Consider the following 23,460-nt stretch of genomic DNA (forward strand, 5'->3'; position numbering starts at 1 on the left):
AAGTAGCCCTGTAACAGCTATCAGGCCTAAATGTTCTTACAGCGTAAGATTTGATTATATGAAATGTGATAAAATGTTTATTTAAACAATATTCCAAAGAACTGTCATTTAATTCAGTCGGAGGGGTGGAGCACTCCTTGCAGGTAACCAAAAAAATCTGTTAAAAAAATTACCCCCTTAGTTACAGAGCAGTTCAGTGAGTTTGTTAAATCCACAGTGCATGTGGACTCAGCTAAATTTGGCAGGAATAAATTCCCTAGCTTATTTGAATCTTAGGGGAACAGAGAAATATTTAGTCTTTTAATTTGCTGGTTATCATAAGCTATAATGTTTTTTTTTTCTTATGCTGAAAGATAAAATAACTTCTTGTGTTCTTTATCACATTAATTACATCCTGTCCAGAAAATGAACGACAGCCTTTTGAGCTTCACTTCTTAGAAGAATCTCTTATTTGTCTCTAAAATATGTTTCTGCTTGATATATATACATGTATTTTTGATAGTGAGAGAACAGATGTGGAAAAATACCAGGAGAAAGAACCGAGCAGTGGCTGATAAAGTAGCTTTTTCATAACTATTTCAGTATTTCATGCTTCTTAACAGTTTTTGTTTGCTTTTTACAGTGATGCAGTACACTTAGGAGAGATTTTAACCAAGCAGTTCACAGCACTATGGAAACTGTCACATATAGCTTCAGACCTACTCTTCCGTGACTATAAGAGTTTTTAGGTCAAGGACGCCTCTAAGGTATTAAACTGTTACCACTGTGCAGGTATTATGCAGCCACTATTATGGCGTTTCGTGCATCCATACGTAGCATCTTAATATGTAAAACCAAGCTTTCCTTTGTTGTAAATGAAAAATAAAATAAAATTGAAAGCATTGCACTTGGGAGCCTTTAACTGTGGCTGCAACCGTGTTCTCTTTCTTGAACCTTAATTTGAAACAGATGAAAAAAATAATATTATTGTGCTCTTTTGTGCTTCTGTAGATCACTTCTGTAAATTTAGCACAGTAACAAGCCATAAAGTCTTCTATGGGTAGTTTGCCAAATGCTACCTTCTGTAGCAGAATTCATTAGCAATGAGCACTATTGGTTGTGAGTCGGGAGCAAAATAATTGGTGTTTTGGTTGGGGCAGAAGAGTATGAAATGGAGTGCTCTGCTTTAGTAGCTCTGTCCTCTGAGCTACTAGCCTCTTGCATGACTTTTTTTTTTTCTGGGGGGGAGGAATTCTGCCACGAGAAGTTGAGGAGGCCTATCTGTTCTCAACTCCATTCACTAAGCCTGTGCATGAAGTATGTTCACTTGTATAGAAGGAGGGCCCAAACATTTGAATTGGGAATGGATTAGGAGTTGATCCCTGGGGAAGGTAAGAGGACTATATGAAGATGAAAGGTGAGGAATTCAGTGCCTTTAACACAAAGAGAAAAAAACATTAGGCTGAATAATAATTTATAGTATGAAGTCTCCATCTTCCTGTGTTTCAAATGTACACAGCATTTTTTTGTGAGTTGCAACCATGTAAACAAAGCTAAACAAAACACCGAGGAAGACAAAAAAGAAACAAGGAGGAACGAGTAATTTTTAATATCCAGCAGCATGCTTCATATTCATAAATAACTGCATGTGCAGTTGCTTACTTGTTATATTTGATTATTTGAAAAGTGATAAAATGTTTTTGACAGGTATACTCCAGACCCAATCCTATAGTCCTACAGAAAAAAATTCCCCCTGGAAAACAGTGGAAATTTGACCTTTGCACTATAATCATAGCTGCATCTGCAAACCAAGACCTAACATAATAGTTCAAATGGCAAATAAATTCCTGCTGTTGAACTGCATATTGAATGAGATCAGATAGGTGTAATGTCCAATATAAGTATCCATTTTGATGCTGGGTATAGAAGCTGCAATCTTTCATTTTACTGCTAGGTTTTTAGTTCCTTAAAGTATTTGCAGTAGCTTTACAGCAAGAGTTTAAGGCTCTGTCTGCCTCAGCAGAAAATGCAAACTATATATTGGAATTCTAGCTGCAATGGGGTGGTGACTCATGCCTAAGCAGAAATTATTAAGCTTCTTTCATTTAAGTAAGGGAGAAGGTATAATGTCCTGCCTGTCCCAGGAAACAATGTCCTTGAATATATTTGACACAAAGTAAAGCTTTTCCAGGAGTTCCAGCGAGAACTGCTGTTCGTACATGTATCTTTAGTCAACAGAGGCTTAGCTTGTACACAACCTTGAATTGAAGAAAAAGTGTCGAAAAGATAACTATTTTTTATTGCATATAAGCCACGCACTCTGCATTGGTGTAGAGCAGTGTACAAGAAAGCATCTGCCTAGTAACTTCCCTCCAAACTGCCGAAAAGGAGAGTAGGATCAAATCCTTGAAGCGTTGTGTGTTTGCTCAGCTATATCTGTTGGGATTCTCTATTCACCTTCTGCCAGCAAGGTCAGCGTTTTACTCTGTCAAGTAAGCCGTATTCCTGTAGTGTCAGTCTTTAAAGGCTGCCTCGGGCAAAATTATTATCATTCTCAACAAACTGAGAGCCTGTCCAGTAGTTTTATTGGTATGACATGGAACAACAATAGTTTAGAAGATTAATTATATGGCATAGAAACTCTAGTGTATTGACCTGGTTGCTAATTGAATTATTGGACTCCATTCCCAGGGTCATGAAATTACTCCATTTTTCAGACTGTTAGATAATAGGTGAACTGGAAAAACCTCCAGCATTTCTTGCCAAGAGCAACGCCCTCCAAGTCAAAACCCATTCAGGTCCATGAGGACTTTGATATTAAAAGCAATATGAATGATCTAATAGGTGAAATGACTTTGGCAAAATGAAAAAAAAATATATATATATATGAGACTGAAAAGCCTCTTTTTCTTTTCCATTACCCTGGGTGATTAAGATGACCGTATTGCCTATGATGAATTGAACTATAAGCATCTTTAGAAAGATTGTCAAGGAACTAACTATCAATCTTTCTGTCCCCATCCTGTAGCTATTACTTATTTCATTACATAGTTTTTCTCCAGTGTAATATTTTCTTTTTCTTTCCTCTTTTCAGCAATCTCACATGAGCAGTGAAATCACTGTTCTTGAAATTAGCGAAGCTTTAATGATGTGTACAACTGCAGCATGAAAATAGTATTTATGATAACCAGAAATTAGGTCTGAACCATACATGTTCTATACAGTAACTTGGCCACGAAGATACTTTATTGAAGGATGCAGTAGCAAAACATTAAACCATTTAAATAAGCTATATGCAAACTTCTGACCGTGGGCCAATACTGCAATGAATTTGTGTGTAGAGCACCCTCTTCAGGAACAGCTAGTTAACACGGGCTGTGGACAGCAGAGCTTTTCTTTTTCTTTTCTCTCTCTCTGCCTCTCTCTTTACCCCTTTCCCCTCTCTCCCAGAAAAAGTTATGCCAACCTTATGCAAGTCTGAGTTTTGTGGTACCTTTTGCAATGTAGCACCCTGCTGGCCCTTCCCAGCAGAGCCAGGTGTAGGAAGTGATACACAATGCCATTGTCTCTTTGTCTTTTTTAACCAAATACCAGTTTGAAGGAACTTTACACATAACTTACTATTTTCCCATAGAAAACTAGATTTCTGCATTAAATTCACCAGAGTTTAAAATTTGGTGGTGAGCTGGAAGTGTCCTCATTTCCTCTTTCCCCTTGCAAAATGTTTTCCAGTGCCTGATTTAACGTCTAGATTTAGTGGCACCTTCAAAATTAATTATGTCTTCATGTACTTGTCACTGGTCCAATGCATAATCTTAAGAGTTCCTAGCATGAACATTTCTCTTTGCACATTTATATTCCTCAGAAGTAAACAGTTTACATTTTATTAGACCAGTTACCTGCAAGATGCCGAGTGCTCTCCTTTCCAGAGAAATGAAAGAAGGAATGGAAGCCTTTTGCTCTTTCTAGAGACCTTCAGGACATCTTAAAATATGGCCTGTCAACTTTCTTTGGTTTCTGTTGTGCAGAGGTCTACGCTTAGGTCAACTTCCCAGTGAAAAGTATTAACCTTTACTGAGTATGTTGAGATGACATTCTGTCCATCTCATGTTGACATGCAGACATGTGCCAACACTAGCAAATTATTTTCCAATGAGAGGTCTGCCTGTAACAAATGGGAGCACCTGATTAAACTGGACTTGCATCGTTTCTGAATGCAGACAAGAGGCACTGCCAAGGTTACTGCAGTGTCTGGGGAGGCTCTCTCATCCGTGTTACAAAGCTGTAATCTTTTGGAAAGGCTGCTTCATGAATCCTGTCTCCTGCTGCTCTGGAGCTGGAAGCGCCGGCAGTGTTCTTGTGTCTCAGCACAGGTTACATGCAGCAGCCAACTCAAGCACCAGGACAGCTCTGCTACTACACAGAGTACCTGTGGAACAGATGAAGGCACGGATTGACTTCCAATGAACTGGAAGACCCACTGCTGAGGGGAAGTAAGCTGATCCAAAATGCATGGGTAGAGCAGATGTTCCTTGCTTAGCTGTGTTAAAAATGGGAAAGGATCCTGGGGCAGCACAGCTACAACACACTGGGCAGCTTGTTCCTCAAACCTGAGTGCAAGGCGCCCAGCTTGGAAGATGTTTATACTCATAATGCATAATTGTCAGGAATACTTACCTTGCGCACAGCATAAACCCCCCCGTCAGGCTATGACAGCTTGGTGCTGTAGTTTTGGCATATGTTAATTACAGGACTCATGTATGGATGTGCTTTCTGACTGAGGCTAAACACAGCACAATTTTACCTGTGTGTTGCCAAAAGTTTGGGCAGGATTGTGTAATGTATAAAGAAGCCTTTCCAAGCAATGCAAAGATTGCTTCTCAGTTAATTTGCAAGTCTTACGTTTGTACTGGTTTAAGCATTCTCTTTAATTCATGCTCTGAATTTCAGGTGCAATTCCAGGGACAGGTGCATAAAATGAAGTTGCTGTCTCTCTGTGCTCTCTGGTAACTCTAACCCCACTAGGCAGGACAGGGCATGCATCGGACATGGTGTGTAATCTCTCAGTAGATAGGCTGATACCTGCTCAGTTGCATTGGTTATCTGAACTACTCAGTAATCTTCTTCATGGCATCCTTCCTGCTTCACTTCTGCAGCAACAGAGCTGGATGTTGTGCTTCCCTGGTGCCTTCAGGTAAAGAGTGTGACGGGAACTTTCTGTTTCCTTCCCAGGATCTAGGAGAGCTGCTGTGGTAGGAGCAGCGAGCTGTATCCAGCCAGCCACCAGAGTGAGAGATGTTTGGGGCTGTCATAAATGGAGGAGGAGATAGGAAAGAGGAACAGGGCATAACCAGAGAAACTGACAGGAAAGGCTGGTTGTTCTTTTAACTTGAGTTTCTCCAGTGTTCACCTTGAGACACAATGAGTAACGATGCTTATTGCGTTTGGCCAGCTCCGTAGCAGCACCAGCTGCTCCCAGGCAGCCTGCTAGCTACAATAACAGCAGTACTTCATCCTGTTTTGCAACATTTCATTTGCAGCCATGTCTGAATTTTTCCTTTTCTAAAGGAGAGGCTCAATTGCAAAAATTTTACAGTTTTATTGCTGTACAGCCCTGACAAGTGAGACCTGTGGAAAATTTTCTATGCTGTTAGCAATAATAAAAGTGCTGTGTTGTCTTCTTTGCCAATAATATAATTCATCAGGAGTAAATGCACCCTTCTGTTTCTGTTGAAGTCATGATTAGTGACCCACAAAACAGGATAGGACTGACATTGCCATTTCCATGCTGCTAAGAAAAAGAACAGGACTGAAAGAATTGAAAAATGACATGTTAAAAATAAGCAGCAATGGGATCTATAGGGGAATCTGTTTAACTCAAGATTGAACTGGCAGTGAACTGGCATCATAATAGTAGTTGTGCTGGGTCTACACGTACTGTCCTGCAGTTGTGTTAACATGAGAAGTTTGGGAAATTATGCTCTCTAGAAAGTACTTTCGATGATACTACAGCATGAGACATGCTGCATTAGCAACAGAATCATTAGCACATCAGGAACTAATCTCATTCATCAAAAAATGTTTTCAGATTTTTTTTTTAATTGTTTTTTTGTTTAGTGTACTCGATACCATTTATAGGGAATGCAGCCAGCTGTAGAGCTGGAGCCGGGTTTCCCACATCAGTCAAACTTGAATAACACTACGGAGAGGCAGCCGCCTGTGTCTTTGTGCCCGCTACTCTTTCATGGCTTCAGGTGTTATCATCTGAAAGAAAAAAATGCCTGTGACACTGGATGGAAAGGTCCCTGAGCAATCCCAAGCCCTGTTTTTGGTAGAAAAAGATCAAGCTCAGGAAGTGAACTTAGACATCGCACAGTGCAGTAAGGTGTCATTGAACTACCAGGATGGCTCCAGCACTTTTCTGCTTGAGTCAGCTGAAAAGAGATGTATCTTTGGACAGCATTTTTCAGTGTCATAAGTAATTCACAAGCTCCCTCTGCTGGGCTTCCAAAATATGAGACTAGTGGCAAAGCTCCTGTTAGGTTTTTTGGCTGACCCAATTCTTTCAGCTTATTTTTGACACTTTTTATGGCATCAGAAGAAGCATATGATCAAATTCATGTACATGGCTTTTTAGAAGTTTGACAGAGGTCTGATGGGCTGCATACATGCTCAAAAAATTTTACATGCATAGAAGAATCTAGTGGAGGGTTTCCCTGCCCACTTGGAGGGGAGGCAAGGGAAATTAGATGATCTTTAAGGCCCCTTCCAACCCAAACCATTCTGTGATTCTTTGAGTAAGGCTTTTTCCATTATGGTATAAGGGTACAAGTTACCTCCTAAAAGTACTGGTGCATCTATAAGCACATAATGATGCTTAGTATTCAGTAATGCCTTCTATGGCATACACACAAGAAAGAGCTCAAAGGAAATAAATAGAGATACAAGAATTTAAAGTTTACAGCCATCAAATATATTCAATACCGTGTGCAGTTGTATGCAATAGTTTTTTCAAAGGGCAAATCATGAGCCAAGGGGTTTGTATCAAGCATTCAGAAGAATGATGAGGCGCTGAAAATGTTATTATAATCAGCAGCAAGGAGAAGCTAGTTCTGCTGCTTCTTTCTGCCTACTCCCCAAGGTGAAGATTTCTGTCTGCAGTTTTTGAAGCACATTTGTAGGGCCTAGCACTGTCATAATCAATACATTAATAAATCTCTCTCAGTACTTTAAACGGAGTTGTGAAATTATTTACTTCCAACTAAAGAATCTCAGCTCGAGAAAGACCTCTAACAACAAAAAAGCTTGATGCTCTGTGATTGATCTAGACATAGCCCTTCCTTGCTGACTTGTAACAAGGATTTACTGAATAAAGAACCTAGCTTAAGTAATTCACATATTTGTGGAATGCCTTAATGGAAGAAGGCATATTGTCTCGAGCAACACAGGAGAAAATCATTTCTGGCTGTAAGTAGGGCTCCAAGGCATTGACAATATAGTGTGAATACTAAGCGTCATAGCACTGCTTAACTATTGTGCTTAAAGTAAAAAGCATGTGGGAATGCAGCTGTCACCAGTGTGAATGGAACAGGGTTTTTAACAGCACACAGCAGCGCCATGCAATGATGTAAAACAGAAAATAAAGAACTCCACCAACCCATTGATATGGAAATTGCAGAAGAAATGTAGAATACATATGGAAATATATTTCAAATTATGATCTAGTGAGGAAACTGAAATTAGCACTTCTGATGTGACAGGACAGGTTGTGATGTCTTTAAAAATATAAAAAGCGCTGAAACAGTAAAGGACTAGCAATATATCTCTTAACATCAGTAGTCTTTTGACGGAGTACTGACGTAATAAAGAATAATTTTACCTACTCCATAGCAAGCTCATATTAAACGACATCAAAGTTTATGAAAATATAGCTTGAGGTAGCTTGATATGTGTATGGGGTTTTGTTTGTTTGTTTTCTGGGCAACAGATTCTCATATTGGCTTTATTCTTCATTAAAGCACTGTACAGGTTTCTCCAGAGGACGTGATAGCAATATGCAACTTATCCTTTAAAGACCTTGGGACGATCAGTCTATTTCTTTGCTGTCTCTAATTAAACATACTGCTTCAGTAATTCCCAGGGGCAAGTAGGCATTGTGACTACGCTGAAATGAAAATGAACTTCATGGCATCACAGTTAAATCGTCTGTGGTTATGATTAGCGTATTCTTTGATTGCTGTTTTGGTGATATGTTTTTTGCTAGTTTTTAAAGATGCTGAGATGGAGCATACAGATACTGCCCATAGTTTTTATTTCTTGGCAAGATGAAAGATCTCTTGAGGATACAAAAAATATACAAGTATATTTTTTATATAATACATATATATATATATATAATACTTTTAATACAAATTTTTGGTTGAAATAAAATGTAGCATGCCAATGAGGATCTTAAGGGTGGTATCAGATCATTAAACCTTTGGAAGGCCACTAATAATTATTATGAGAGTCTCATCTCAGTGAATCATTTTCTAGAATAAGGAGCAAATACAAATGTCTCATGTTTAAGTATTTTGAAAACCAGCAGCCTTATTCGAACATGTGGATTGAGGTGCTTGGCTAGAAGTATTTGGAGTCAGCACAAAATTCTTCTTATTTAGCTCTTAGTACACATCTCCCACCTACCTCATGCGTACAGGCCACTCTGAGTGGCCAAAGAGAAGAAGGTTGCTTTCAAGATATACAGGTTATTTGCTTCTCCATTTTCTCTTCAGTACCGTGGATGTGCCTCAGGATGGGTTGATTTCTAACATCCATTCTAATCATGATTTTAAATATTAAGTTTTCATCTGGCTTTTCATGTTTGTTTGTTTGTTTTTTTTCCATTCTCAAGTTGTTAGCTGACATAATTTCATTAACCCAGTCAAAAGGATATACTGTTTGTACACTTAGTGCTTAAGCATTCTGCTTCTTACTCTTAATTTACATTAGAAGATGGTGATGATACACATATTAGTAGCTGATACTTCTTTACACACTGTCATGTAAGGCTGGATTTGGGTAGAAGTTGAATTCCATTTAAAAAATAAAATCAGCATTTTGAAATTGTCATTAATTCAATTTAAAAACTAAATGTGCCAAATATGAAAATAAGTTGATCAAAACATGGTTTATATTGAAATCCAGTTCATTTATTAAGTAAAGGAACCATTGCACATAGAAAATGAACTGATCTTGAGTTTTCTAATCAGCATGCATCTGCCTTCCAGCATTACAAAGAGGAGATCTTAACCTTTACTTTTATTCTTCAAGGGTTATGTTACTGATCCTGTACAAAGTAAAGGATTTGGAGAATTAGGTCCCAAGCTACAAGACTATAAATCAGAACCCTGGAGAGAGTGCAGTGTGTCTCTCTACGTCTGTGATCTTCTCATTTGCTTAGGATTTAAGCTGTTATTAAATTCAGTGAAGCTGAAACAATTAATCTTAAAATGACTGGAAATGAGTGAAGTCTCCAGATGTTAAGAGCTTATTTACTTCTGCTGCAGTTAAATGAAAGAACACTAATCAAGAGCAGAACTGGGTTGTTCTCCAGGTTGTACAAATTCGTTGGAGTAGCAGTAATAAAAAGCCTGGTTGTCAGGGAGTAAAGTAAGATGGACAAACAAGATTCTTCAGTGAATTTCTAAGTGATATTAACTATCTGTAGCATATCTTACTTGCCAAAGTGTATAGTTTATAACAAATGTTGCCTGCAAAATTACTGCAAATGGTATTTTTTAAACTTAAGTAATTGTAAGACCTCTGGTAATACAAATTACAAGAGCAAATGTGTACAGAAACATTTTAAATACATTATCTTGTTATTCCCGTTAGTTTTAGGATTTTTATCTATCTTGTCGAGGCTATCCTACAGCCTTTTTCTTTTATGTGTCTCACTTTGCTTGTTCTCCCTTTCTTTCCCGGTTCCCTTTTCACAAGTTGAAGTGTATTTTTGCAAAACACAGGTGACGTACGGGCTTTCCCCTAAAGCTAAAATGCTGCTGAGCTGAGCTGAATTATTTCAACAACCTAGGTACTTACTGGTCAGTAATGTGCACAAGTGGCTGACGTGGAGGAACCTGCAAATGATTGCAGTGAAATATGTATCATTAGAGCTGCAGTTAAAAGCTGTAAAACAGATTCCTTACTGGATACTTCAGGTCAGCAACTTGAAAAAGTTCATGTCTGGTGGAACAGGATTTGTCAATCCTATTTCCTTTCAACACACCTAAAAGTGAGGCGTTAGTCAGTTCCTAGCACTCCATTAAAACAAAGGCAGCATTGACTCGTTCTTGATGACAAAGTCCTGTAAACATAGCTAGCCTCCCTTCATAGGAATCTCCCGCACTTCATTTTTGTTAGCATTTCTGTAAAGTTACAAGGGGTGATTCTTGAGTAAGATGTTTCTGAACCCACATAGGTAGTGCTGATTTTCAATAAAGTCTAATACCCCCTTCCTTGCTTACTCTTTTTTTTAATCTTGTTTGAAGAAAAATCTGCCTTGCTCAGTATGTCCCAATAAAGCCTGTAACATTTACTTCTTCTCTAGGTATGTTGTCTTTTTTCTTCCCATCTTGTCTCTTCCTCCAGTCTCACAGCTGTTGTTCTGCAGCTTGCCTGATACTTGCTGTCTGTTTTCATCAGGTTCAAGTATCTCTGGGAAAGAAAGGCTCTTAGTGGGTCTCTTTTCACCTCTGTGCACCTAACATTTGACATTCACTTTCCTGAGATGGGATCAAACTCTGTTTTTGAGAAATATTATGTACATTTACTGTATTATGTAAGTAACTCTTAACAGGAATGTACACTACAGCATGTTCATAAGATTAAAGGCAGTACGTTGTCTTGTGCACCAGGAAAATAGCACAGTCCTGAAAAATGTCTGAAATACAAAATTATTATAATAGACTTGTTTGTTTGTTTGCTTTTGATGCGTCTGTTTAGGTGCTGACTCCAGCACAAATAAAATCAATTTGCCTGGCCATATTGGAATCAGGAAAGCAGTATGCAGTGAAGAAGAGGAAACCATTCCCACTCATGTATTCCTACTATGGAACAGAGTATCTCGGTGAGTAAAACACACCAAATACTTCAAAGCAATGCATCGTGTAGATACTGAGCCAGTAGATGATTCAGAAATAAAATAAGTAAAATCTACAGTGTGGGATTTCTCCTGACTGAGCTGGGACATTTTCCTTTCCTAAAAGTAGTGTTTCTAGCTGTGAAATGCTTATTCCTGTGTGTGAAAAAAAAAAATTTAAAATGTTTAATTTTCATTATTCTAAAATAGGATAATTGAACCTTTATACTTTTCAATCTGGTTCCAGTTTGGGTCTAGCTGTGACTGAGATTATTTCTCTGCGGGTACATTAACTGTTTTAACAAGGCACAATCAGCTCCAGTTGGAAAAAAAAAATGTAGCAGCAGATATTTGAACAGATAACACAATAAGAGTGTCCTCAAGCCCAGGAAGGTGTCTAACACTCCTGACCCCCCAGCTCCTGTACCCCAGCACCAAATGCAGCTTCAGCCTAGTGTCATGGCTTGTATCAAGCTTCCTAAATAGTCTGTATGGGATTGAGGAGATGGAGGGAAGGACTGATTCTAGAGCTAGAGGGTACAAAAGGTGCCTATACAGCAACAGAACAGTTTCATTCCCTCCTTTCTGCCCTGGTGCGTTTGCCCTTGGCAGGTGGAGGCAGGGAGAGGTGCTGGTCCCCATGCATATGTGGAGAAGAATTCTGGAGAGAAGTGTCAGGGGAGGTACTTTGTAAGCTGATGCTGCCAGGCAGGGACTTGGGGAGCATTTCTGGTAATTGCCATGCAACTCAAGCGTATGGTCACCATCATGAGCAGCTTAGCTGGAGCACCTCTGAAGCACTGATGAAAAGTTGTTGAGCATATCACTAGTGGGGTCCTCAAGGCGCTGTGCCGTAGTGCAGAAAACGAGACTGGTTTGCAGATATTAGTGAGTTCTTTGGCAGGGGAGCAGACAGAGGTGTCACAGAACAATACTGCTCCACAGACTCTGGCAGGTACAGACAGTTCTTGCGCTGAACTTCAGGTTTTAGCTGGATGATACTCTCAGTCAGTAACTGGAAATGCCTTTTTTGGCCCAGTTTCAATTTGGGTTCAAGAGAGACTTCAGAACAATGGTTCAGACTCAGCACTGTGTCAAGAAAAATGATATCTTGAAACAGTTTTCAGTTAATGTTCAGTTTAACTTCATGCAGAGAATGTCAGTCATGCCAGAGAGAGAGCAGACAAAATCCATGCATATTTTTCCTTAGCTCAGAGAACTGGAAAAGACAGAAGCAGTAACAAATCATTGTGTCATGCACCTGAAATGCTTTCATTTAAAGCACTATTGTAACGTGCATAAAGAAGACCAAAGAGCCATGCTCTGGACAAGGAAATCAGTCATGAAAGAAAGATCCAGGGGGATGGAGGTGGCACCTAAACCTACCCTCTCCTTTTGACTGTTGCTGTTCCTTGCAGGTGCAGCACATGGGCTTTCATCAATCCTTCAGATGTTACTTTCCTACTACGAGTACTTGCAGCCAGCAGATCAGGAGCTTGTGTGGCAGAGTGTTGATTTCCTCATGGACCAAGAGCAGAACAGCAACTGGCCTCCTGAACTGGGGGAGACGATCGAGAGGGAGAATGAGCTTGTCCACTGGTGTCATGGAGCTCCAGGTTCTTTCCCCATTGATGCTATGCATAGCCAGATTCTGATCACATTGTTTTTCCACATTAGGTGATGCCATGAAGAAGATAATCTCAGGTTAAATGTCACTGATTTTGGCATTTTATGAGATGGAGGTGAACTATTTAATCTTTTTTCTTGCAGTTAATAGTGTTTTAATTATTGCCCAAGCAGCTGGAAGGGTAGGCGTGCATCCTACTTTAGTTTATAAATGTATGTGATCGTAGCTGAAAAAGTTCTAGGGATCTGGTTGTAATGCTGAGCACTGACATGCAGAAAAAGGCCTGATCCATTAAGACTTAGTTTGGGTTCATGAGTTAAGGCTGATCAGAATCCAGTCTTATACCCTATCAAGTTTGGCAAGTAATGCTGTATGTAGAAATTGCTCTTTTAACCCCAGGCAGAATTTTGTTGCTGACCAGTCCTATTGGTTTTGTAACATGAACATAGGTTACAGAGAAGCTGACTTCTGTTCAAGAATGGCCTTAAGCATTGAGGCACTGCTTTTAAAGGTTTCTATTTAAATTACAAAAAGTACATCATAATTAATATCCCTCAAATGTGCTTTCTGCTGATGCATTATATTTTTATTGGTATGATTAAGGAACAAGCTTCTTGCTCTTGCACTCTAATGAAAACGTTTCTGTTTTTTTTTTTTTAAAGAGGAAAAAAGTGACTTCTATGGTGTGGCTGGCCTAGTGATGAAATCTGTGAGGAAATGCCCTCTTCATTTCAATTTCTTGAGACTTTGATGTGGGTTTAACTATTAGTGGAAACGTAGTGAGACTCAGCCAAGGTGACAAAATCCCAAAGGGCATAAAGAAGTTAATTTAGAAAACATTTAGAGACATCTAAATTCATTAATTGCTATTCTTTCCCAGAAATTCCTGCATCCCATCACCCTTCGTGCGTAATAAAGCACATATAGCTTACAAGTAGCTTTTTAGCTACTTCAGTGTATTTCATATTCAGACCCCAAATGAGCTATTCAAAATATTCCTTCAGGTGCTTGATTTGGTTATATGTCATATGCATTCTTTTAGGGTTACCATGAACTAAACAGTGCAATGCTCTGTTGAAGATTATGATGAAATTATTTGAATCCCTCAAAAAATAAGCTGAACAGCATTTTTTTACAGAAGTTTGTATTCATAACTGTTCATAACCAGAGTAAAGCAACGTGTGCCCTACTGAAGAGAAGACAAGATTATTTTCTCAAGAAAAATGGTATCTGTTGCTAATGCAAGAAACTATATTGCCTGTCCTGCCCATCCTTGTTTTTCTGTCACTGTAAACCGATGAGGTGAATGGGGATTTGAAATGGGTAGAAGACAGTGGTAAGAGTTTATTGTATTCAAGACAAAAATGTGGCTACTGTTTTAAATTGCTGAAGGACTGGGAATATTAGAGGGAAACCTGAAATTAAGTACAGCATTGAAAAGACTGAAAGCGGTGTTTTCGCACAGAGTGCGAAAGTGCATCTTACCTTGTGCTTTTTAGTGTAGCAGATACTCTCCCCTCCACATGTAGACATGTAACATTCACATGTGTAGAGCATGAGACTGCAGGTGTATTGCATGTCAATCTACTATGTATTCATGCATTATCTTTGTTTTATTATGTGTACTACTTATAACAAGACTATTTTCATTGCTGTTTCCCTAGGCATTGCGTATCTGTTTGCCAAAGCTTATCTGGTTTCCAAGAAGCCTCAGTATCTGGACACTTGTATCCGCTGCGGAGAGCTAACCTGGCAGAAAGGCCTGCTGAAGAAGGGACCTGGCATATGCCACGGAGTGGCTGGTAGTGCTTACGTGTTCCTGCTGCTCTATAGGCTCACTGGGAACTCAAAATACATCTACAGGGCACAAAGGTTAGCATTCCTACCCGCCTGGATTTAAGGTAGCACCAGACAGCCTCAAAAACTGAATTTAAAGCTGCTCAGGGGCTGCGATCCCAGCCTTCTGGTGTACTGGGAGCGTTGGGGTGCAGGCCAGCCTGCCTGTGGCGGCAGAGGTGACGGCATTCACTTGCCTTCCTCCCTGCCCACAGCCTGGGATCCCTGCAGAGGGAAAAGAAGGAATGGCCCATGGCCAGGCCTCGGCCTGACCTGAGGTCAGAAACCTGCCAAGCTGCGTACACAAGGCCAGCAGCAGGGTAGGATGAGATACTGTTCATCGTATCGATTTGTTCTGGTTTTCAGAGCATTTCACGCTATCCCTGACCACTAAAAGTGGGAAAGAAGTGCAAGACCTGCTGTGCTGTGTATTTTACATTTTTTTTTAATTCACCATGCCCAGTTTGACATTGTCCTATCCAGCTTACCTGGTGGAGTCAAGCCCAATTTGGTTGATGCAGGAAAGTACAGCCCAATGAGAATTGTCGTAGTGCTGCAGTTATCTTTGATTTATATTTCTGTCATTTATTATACATTTAATATGATAGTATTCTGTGTTTGTTACTGTTTTCTTTAATGCAAAGAAGTAGTTTGGTAATTATGGTGACTTATTTTCAGCCATGTTCTTGGAAGTTTGTTATTTCAGCTTTATATAATTTGTTGTGTAGATTCAAAACATTGCTTGAGTCTTGCTGAAAAAACAATCGATATAAAAGTTATGAAAAAGTATTTGCTTAATGATATGCATTATAGAAATCAGAACAATGCATAGGTGTCGAAGCACAGCACATCTAGAGATCACAAAGGCTTGAGTCTTCTAAATCTAATGGACCTGACTTTAGAGTGGAAATCAAATAGTGTAAAAATTGCAGATAAGGTTAAATAATGAACTTTTTACTCTTTTAATTGTTGAACATTATTAAAAAGATGCTTTTAAACAACAAGGAAGTAGGTATACAGGGACAACAAATAATAACAATTTTTTTTTTCTGTTTTTTAGGTTTGCAGAGTTCTTATTTACAGAAGAATTTAAGGCTGGTTCCCGGGCATTAGAAAGTGTATATAGTCTGTATGAAGGCTTCTCGGGAACCGTGTGTTTCCTGACTGACTTGCTGCAACCCAACCAAGCTGAGTTTCCTCTCTTCAGTGTCTTTGTCTAGAGAATAGCATTCTTCTGGGCCGCATCCCATTGGCAACGGGAGAGGGCACCTGCAGTTTCACTTATGTGTCGGGAGAGGTTATTTACAAAAAACAAGCCAGTGGTACCACTAATGCTAGCCTTAATGTAGCTGGGAGTCAGGTGAAGGAGTAAATACTCTGGGGCTTTGGGAGGGAAGCATGTGACCAAAAAAATGGGTCAGTAAAAAAGGGGGGAAGTGATTAAATCTGACAGGGGTAGATATTTATCTGTAATAAGAAGTAAAATCTAATTATTCAAGTGAGAGAGAAAGGGGCATTATCAAACTTTTAATTTGATGGTTACACAGGAGAATAGAAAAGGCAAGGTAGAATTACAGGGACATGCAAAGAAGGAAGAAAATGATACATCCAGAATGTTTTAAAAAGAGACCTGTAAAAGCAAGTCTTCTGCAGCGATGCACTTAACGGGGAGGGTGTTGTAGATATGTCACTACACTGCACAAAGGCAAAATCTGGGATTTTCTACCTAAACCACGTTTACTAGTACTAGTACCATGTATTAGAAATACCTGTATCTTGGAGCTCTTTCATCATCATATGCATATAATGATAGTTATGTAGGTAGCTACATATTCAGCTGGCAGTTTCACAGGTTCATTTCAGTGAGTGGGGTCTCACGTATGTAAATCAGGACTGAATTTGACCATTCTTTTCAGAGCACAGTCTGTGGTAGGGAGCTGGTCTCCTTTACTGATTTATCGTAACAGTGTCACTCATCAATACCTTCCCTTTCACAGGGAAGATGAGTGGAGCCGTGGAGGAGACTTAGATGAAGAAGTTAAATAGCAAAGACACAGCAGGCAGGTGCTTTCTTCACAGTACAGCATTGCTAGATAGGTATTGTTCAGTGATACAAAAGCTTCCTTTAAAAATTAATTACCTATAGCAGCACTTCTGAACTAAGACATACATAGTTCAGAGAATGGAAAAACTATTTTCCTGATGAATTGTTCATTAAAGACCCTGCAAACTGAATGCAAACCCTTGGTGGCATACTGAGCTTAAGAAAAAAATGATAACAAAACTGCTTCTTCTCCTGGTTAACAAAATAATATATATGCCCAAATTATTTCTATAGAAATAATGATTTCCTCAACACTAGTTGCACTAGCACTTAAGGTTGCAATTATATCCGGTTTTATATGTATTATATATATATATTATGATAATTAAAAACTAAAGAAAATATGTAATTTGTACTAAAAATATAAAGCCAATACCTATATTTAAATATTTTTATTTATTTTTATTTATATGGCAGTAGTGTAATGCAATTACCTTTTACAGATAGATTGGGAAGGCCAGTACGTCAAAGATTGCAGTTAGAGTGAAAAAAAACTGACCTCTGTGCACTGCCAAGCATTGCAGTCTCTCTTCCTGCATTCTTAACTGAGGGAGATTACAATTTCTTTATTTTTTATGCCTAATGGATTAAAGTTCCCATTTGATTTCAGTGGGCCTTGGTCAGGCTATAGCATGGAGCCAAGTCTTGCAATCCTTCCATATTTTAATATTGTAATCCTATTTTTCCTCATGCCACTCTTACTTTAACTTGATGACTTGCATTATTATGAGCTGCAGATTAGGATTTCTGCTATTTGTCTTGTACTGTGCAGCTCTAATTAATTATTTAAACATAGTAGTAACCATATTTCACTGGTGACTAAAGCAATGTAGTTCTGTATCTGCTTAGCAAGTATTTGGGAATCTTCTGATGAACGTTAAAATTCAATATACATTTGTTACAGGTTTATTTGTGGGATAAAGGGTCTTTTAAGGACCTTTTAAGGTCACTTCATCACTGTGAGCAGTGAGATGTGTACAATTTTTGTGTACAGGTATTTCATAGGGAGGTACACATGTGAGGCTAAATCCAGAAGCGAATGGGAAGTCCATGTGCTCTGCCCAGCCATGTTTAAAAGCACCTGTTAAATCAGAGCAAAGTCCATTTTCAGCAGTGCAGATCCTAAGCCCATTGGGATTCTCCTCTAGTTGCTTACTGTAATGCATAGGGCTAATCTATTTCATAACTGGAACCTTTTTACACAAAAGATGAAGGAAGATAACATGTGGCCTATCCACTTTTTCCCCATGACCAACAACATGTCAGTCTCAATTTGTATTGTAGGGTAGTGGCACTCAGCTAAAATATGTAAGTAACATTTGTGTCAGAGCATTTAGACAGCTATTGCAATTGTATTTTATCTTATCGTAAGACAGAGAAATAAATGGGTTCTGCCACAGTCTGGCACAGGCTGTTGCAATCCTACATTTATTGCCAATTATTTTATTTATAGATGCAAACAAAAAACAAACAAACAAAACAAAACAAAAAAAGAAGCCTAGTGTTCGGATAACTACACAGTCAAAAAAAAAACAACAAAGAAACAAACAAAAATTAAGCCTTAACAGAATCTACACCTATCAACAGAGTAATCATGACCTTTCGATTTTCCCAGCACGCACTTTTTAATTTTCACTATGCCAAAGCATTTAATTGCATCCATTTACTTGTTTATTTGTCAGGAGATGCTTGAAGGAGAAAACCTTTGCCAAAACCTCAGTAAGTCTAGAGCACAATAAATAAATATAGTAGTTTAGACCCTGAGCAGGTCATGAATGCTGATATTGTAACATACACCACATATATGTTAAAATTTACCATAACAGTAGTAGATAAAATCGCCCCATTTTATTATGCTTAACTTCCTACCATCGTTTATCTTTTAATATAACTCTATAATAATCTAAATCTATCTGAAGAATTCAGTGCCAGTTTTCTGGTGCTCCCTCCACCCCACCCCACGTCTCTTTGTAGATTTCATTTCTTCTGATTTAGTTTCAGAGAAGGTTCAGATCTGCTCTGTGTTGCTTTCTGCAGCACCAGCAAAACAATCTTCTGTGTCTGCAACCCTTCTCCGCATATGAAGCCATGTGTTTGGCTTCATTTGATACTAATCCTATGAGAAAGAAAATGCTCACTTGATAGGTTCAGCAATGAGAAAACCCATGCAACCACCCAGTTTTCAAAATCTAGGTCCCAACTCTCTCTCTGCAAGTTCCACAAGTTCAGCACTGAGGTCACCAAGAGCAACACACAAAGTGTATTTACTAAAACTTAAGAAATAAATCATAGTAACATAGACATCCAGTCTCATAGGATACATTGTGTAAAATCTTGGAATATAGTGACTCATCTGTCACATTGTATGTGTCAGTTTGAGCTCATTCTTACAGCTTTGTTGCTTTTCTTATCTGATGCAATTGGACTAAGGTATGCGCTGTAGTCACAGCTTCTGAACAATGTCAGTATACCCTAGGGCTCTTCTGAAAATACCACTTGTTAAATGGGCACGGTTTTCCATCTTTTTCCTACTTCTAATCTTCTAATTGCTATTTTTCCTTCTTACTATTTTACACATATGCTGTTGCAACCTTTATTTGCTGCATTAAATGCATGGACAGGACAGCAACCTGAGTAGAGCCATTGGCACTTTTTGGTGTGATAAAAAATAAGGTCCTTTGTGTTCCTTTTGTACTGCTCGGGGAAATCAATTGCGTGTCCTTTGCTAGATATTCTCAGCTGGATGCTGCTTCCTCCTGCTCCAAAACCAAGCCTAATAGACTGAAAAATTGTATTTCTGAACAGATTGTGCCATGGTGCTGTGACAAAAGACCGTGATACCAGAAACTTGAGAAGCCTCTTTTAAAAGTGTAAAACACAAGTTACTGAGTCACGTTTGCACATTAGTCTCTCTACTGTGTTAAGTTTCTAAAGCGTAGGCAATAGGAATTTAAGTGATATAATAGTATTTCTGATTATGCAGTTAAAGCAAAAGGGATGCATTGTGCTGGTATTGGTGCTTATTTGTGATGTACCTGTGTTTGTGTGGTGCTGTTTGTGAGTAAAGCTGTAGATTACAAAGCAGTTTAAGGACCTATATGCTATCCATGACTTTTGGTAGGTCATCCATAGATTACTGTCATAGAATAATTTTGAGGGAAACTAGATCTGTGATGTCAAGATTTAGTGATTTTAGCATTCATAGAGACACATGCAATCCGTTTCAGCAACAGTACGGTTCTAATGCATACATCTTATTTTTTCCCTGCCATTTACAACTTCCCAGCATGATAATGATTTTGTTTTGTGCCACTGCTTTCAATATCTGCTTTGTTTGCACCGTTGTTTCCTTTGGTTTCCCTGCCTTTCTTTCCCAGTCTATGGAAAGACTTCTAACTTTGGAAGGCTAAACAAGCAGCCTGGGTCTTTTATTCTTGAAAATAAGATCAATTGATTTTTGCCGAAGAGGAGTGTTCCACTTATTTGCATTACATTATTTTTACGCTCCCAGGTGGTCTCTTCTCACTGGCTTGGCCGTTTCCCAACTGCTAAGGAAAAAACATTATATTGTAAAATAACTGTAACCAATGATATGCATCATTAAATAAAACAAAAGGGGAAGACTTTCTAGGCAACACATTCACTTATCTAGGATCTCAATCAGAAATAAGGGAAGTAACCAAACCTCCCCAAATACGCATTGAAATAGTTCTAGGAATTATGCACAAGTGAATGCAAGTGAAGTGGTCACCCTCATTGCCACTCGGTGAAATTAAGTAATGCCACTCTGGTGTTCTAATAATAATTACATGGACATTAAGTGAACATGATAACATTGATTTTTTTTTAATCCCATGGAAAAAAAATAAATGTAGGTATCTGATATATTCAAAAATGTACAGGTGCAATGTGTACAAATGGAAACTTTCATGATCAATCAGTTTTTTGTATGTGAAGCATTACCTGCATATACAGTTATAGCATCTGCCAAGATACTGCATGTTTTATGCAAACAGCAAACTATTTTAGCATATGCATGCATTTTGAGAATATAACCTTGTTATTTGTCTTGAAATTTTGTCCTATAAGATCCATGGACAGAATATATCTCAAAGGTCTGCCAAATAAATCTCAGGTGCAGTAATTTCCTACATACATTGAATATTTACTGACATGAGTGCATGTTCTAATCTGTAGGAAAAACTAGTATATCAGGAGTAAGAATTGCTCTGTGGATTTTAAAGAGTAATCTTCCTGTGAAAAATTACACAGATGAGTAATTGTTGTCTAACAGCACAGTTCAGATTGCTCTGAGTTTATACAGAGATGTCCTGGATTAAGTAGGAAGCGGCATAAAACTAAATTAAAAATAAATAAGAAAATGACCAAAAATCACATTACTGACAGAATGACATACTTCAAAGCCATAACCCAAAAATGCTCAGGGTCCACAAAACAATACAGCAGTTTAGGGATGTGAATAGGCGTTTTCCAAGAGAATAGCACAGTTTGCTGTGGTACAGTATGCGCTGTACTTAACAGGTTATAGCTGCCTTGAACTCTTCATTGTCATTACAGCAAAGTCATCATATGCTGAGAAAAAAAATCTGCCTAAGAAGGAATTGCCTGTAGCTGAACCTACTGCCTACCCCTATCATTTAATGGAATAAAAGGGATGTACATTATCAATGCTTACAAAGTGAAAAAAAAAAAAAAAAAGCCAACATGCACAAACTTTTTGACCTGTCTTTCACCTAATAAATTTTCTGATATATTTATACTGTCAGTGATGTCACTGTTAGTCCTGTACTCTGTATATTTAAAACTTTACATCACGCTCTGGAAAAAAAAAAACAGTTAATCCATAAACAGCAATCTGTTTGAAAATACATACAGCTGCATTTATGTTTAACATGTACAAGGAGGGTCCCTTGGCTTTGTTCAGTGCATGACCCAATAAGAAGGTGAAGGCATTTAGGTCAAGCGCAGCAATACCAACTAAAATGGCAGAAAAATCATTAAAAACTTATTTTGACAAGTGGTAAAATGATATTTGAATTAAAGATCTTTTGTAATGCAGTGATATTCATCAACAATACTGCATGATTATACATACCCAGGTTAGATGGGGCTTTGAGCAACCTGGTGTGATGGGCGGCGTCCCTGCCTGTGGCAGGGGGGTTGGAATTAGATGATCTTTGAGAGGTCCCTTCCAACCCAAACCATTCTGTGATTCTATGATTAACACATACTACCAGAAGTCCCGAAGTTAATGATAACCTGTAATGAACAGAAAACAAATCTTATTCAAATATTTATTCCTACTTCATACCGAAGAGAAAGGCTGTCTGACCTGAAACTGGGCTCTGTTTTTGTCTTCATTACCATGACCACACAAGAGAAGAAATATTTCTAACAGTCTAATTTTGCTAATGTTTTGGCCTCATGCTTTCATTTTCAGGGCCAGATATGCCACCCACTGATGTCAATGGTGAACCTCCACTTGATTTCAGGCATGCGAAGTTAGGGCCTTCCACATGTGTGAAACTGGGGCAGAACTGCATCATTCTGGGTCCCAAACCTGCAGGCTTTTCTCAACATGAGTCCTTGGTATTAGTGAGACTTGTTCGTACAGTAAGAGGAAAGCACGCGTGCTTGTATATGCGGGGCCCTATCTGATAGCAGTTTTACACCCATTTTTACTCAGTATGTCTGCAATATGCATGAAAGCCAATACCAATTAGAAGTGCAGGGAACTAAATGGCATTACCAATAAAGGGTGTAATTTCACATCTAGTTTGTGTTGGCGACACTTGAATATTCAATATATTCCAACATAGTGTTGATTTGAGTACATGCTGCACCCTAGATTCATGTCTCAGTGTAATAGCCATCCGCAGCCATACTGTGGTACAGTCCCTTTAGAATCAAGGTGATTTGATTCTTTAGAAATGCACCTTATTGTTTAAAAGCAGGACCCCTGCTCTTCTGATGTTTTAAACACTGTGATCTTTCAGAATGTGTTTATTGTATTAGTTTTGTATTGTAGATTATGATAGAAAATAGATTTTATAGCTTTTTAAAAGCAGAGATAATACTAAGCTTCATAGTGGCAGAACAAACTGTGTATATCCGTAATATTAATATTAAAGCTGTGACTATATTTTGCCTTAAATAAAAGCCCAACTTTGAACAGTATGATTTTGTGTTGCATTGGTTAATTCCTCATCTTCCGGTCAATTCCTTATCTTCTTTATCACCGGCAGCTTTCCTTTCTGGATCAGTGACTCAGGGCTCCAGGGCTCTCAGCAGTACTGTGTTATCAGAGGTAAGAATCATTTCTGTGAGAATTAGGCAAAACATCCAGGCTGCATTTAGTGATTCAGCAGAACTGTCCCATGGTCGTGTCACAGGAGGTAACAGAAGACAGGCTGCTTTCGGGCTGTGGGTTGAAGCTTGCCACTTGGCTGTTTATTTTCACCCTGCTTCGATCCCAGTAAAAGCCCTCCGTTCCCAGTACCAGAGCACCACAATGACCTAGGTGCACCTAGGTCAGAGCAAGGTTTCCCCTTTGGCATCATCAGCTGAGCTCAGCTAGAGGTGAGTGATGGGACTCGTGATTTGCCAGTGCAAAGGCAGTCAAGAAACATCCCAAACAAAGTGTTATTGGCACTTTTTCTATAAATCTGGTGACAACCTAAGTAGCATTACAGCCTATTAGCTGGCATGCAGAAGTAGCTATTAGTGCTGTGCCATTAATCGGCTAAAAGGATCCCAGACTCCACATCTTCG

General features: G+C 38.7%; 1 protein-coding gene across 1 annotated transcript in view; it reads left to right on the top strand.

Annotated features, from left to right (window-relative positions):
* LANCL3 (LanC like family member 3) overlaps window positions 1-15,784 on the top strand; it is a gene marked incomplete at both ends in the record, with an annotated part of 29,654 nt that extends 13,870 nt beyond the window's left edge. Inside the window, 4 exons of the mRNA XM_084288428.1 lie at window positions 10,966-11,089; window positions 12,520-12,717; window positions 14,393-14,600; window positions 15,625-15,784. Coding sequence (XP_084144554.1) covers window positions 10,966-11,089; window positions 12,520-12,717; window positions 14,393-14,600; window positions 15,625-15,784 — 690 coding nt within the window. The remainder of the gene's footprint in view (window positions 1-10,965; window positions 11,090-12,519; window positions 12,718-14,392; window positions 14,601-15,624) is intronic.
* Between the last annotated feature and the right edge of the window lie 7,676 nt (window positions 15,785-23,460).

Source organism: Netta rufina (assembly GCF_964035555.1).
Source record: "Netta rufina genome assembly, chromosome: 1".
NCBI lineage: Eukaryota > Metazoa > Chordata > Aves > Anseriformes > Anatidae > Netta > Netta rufina.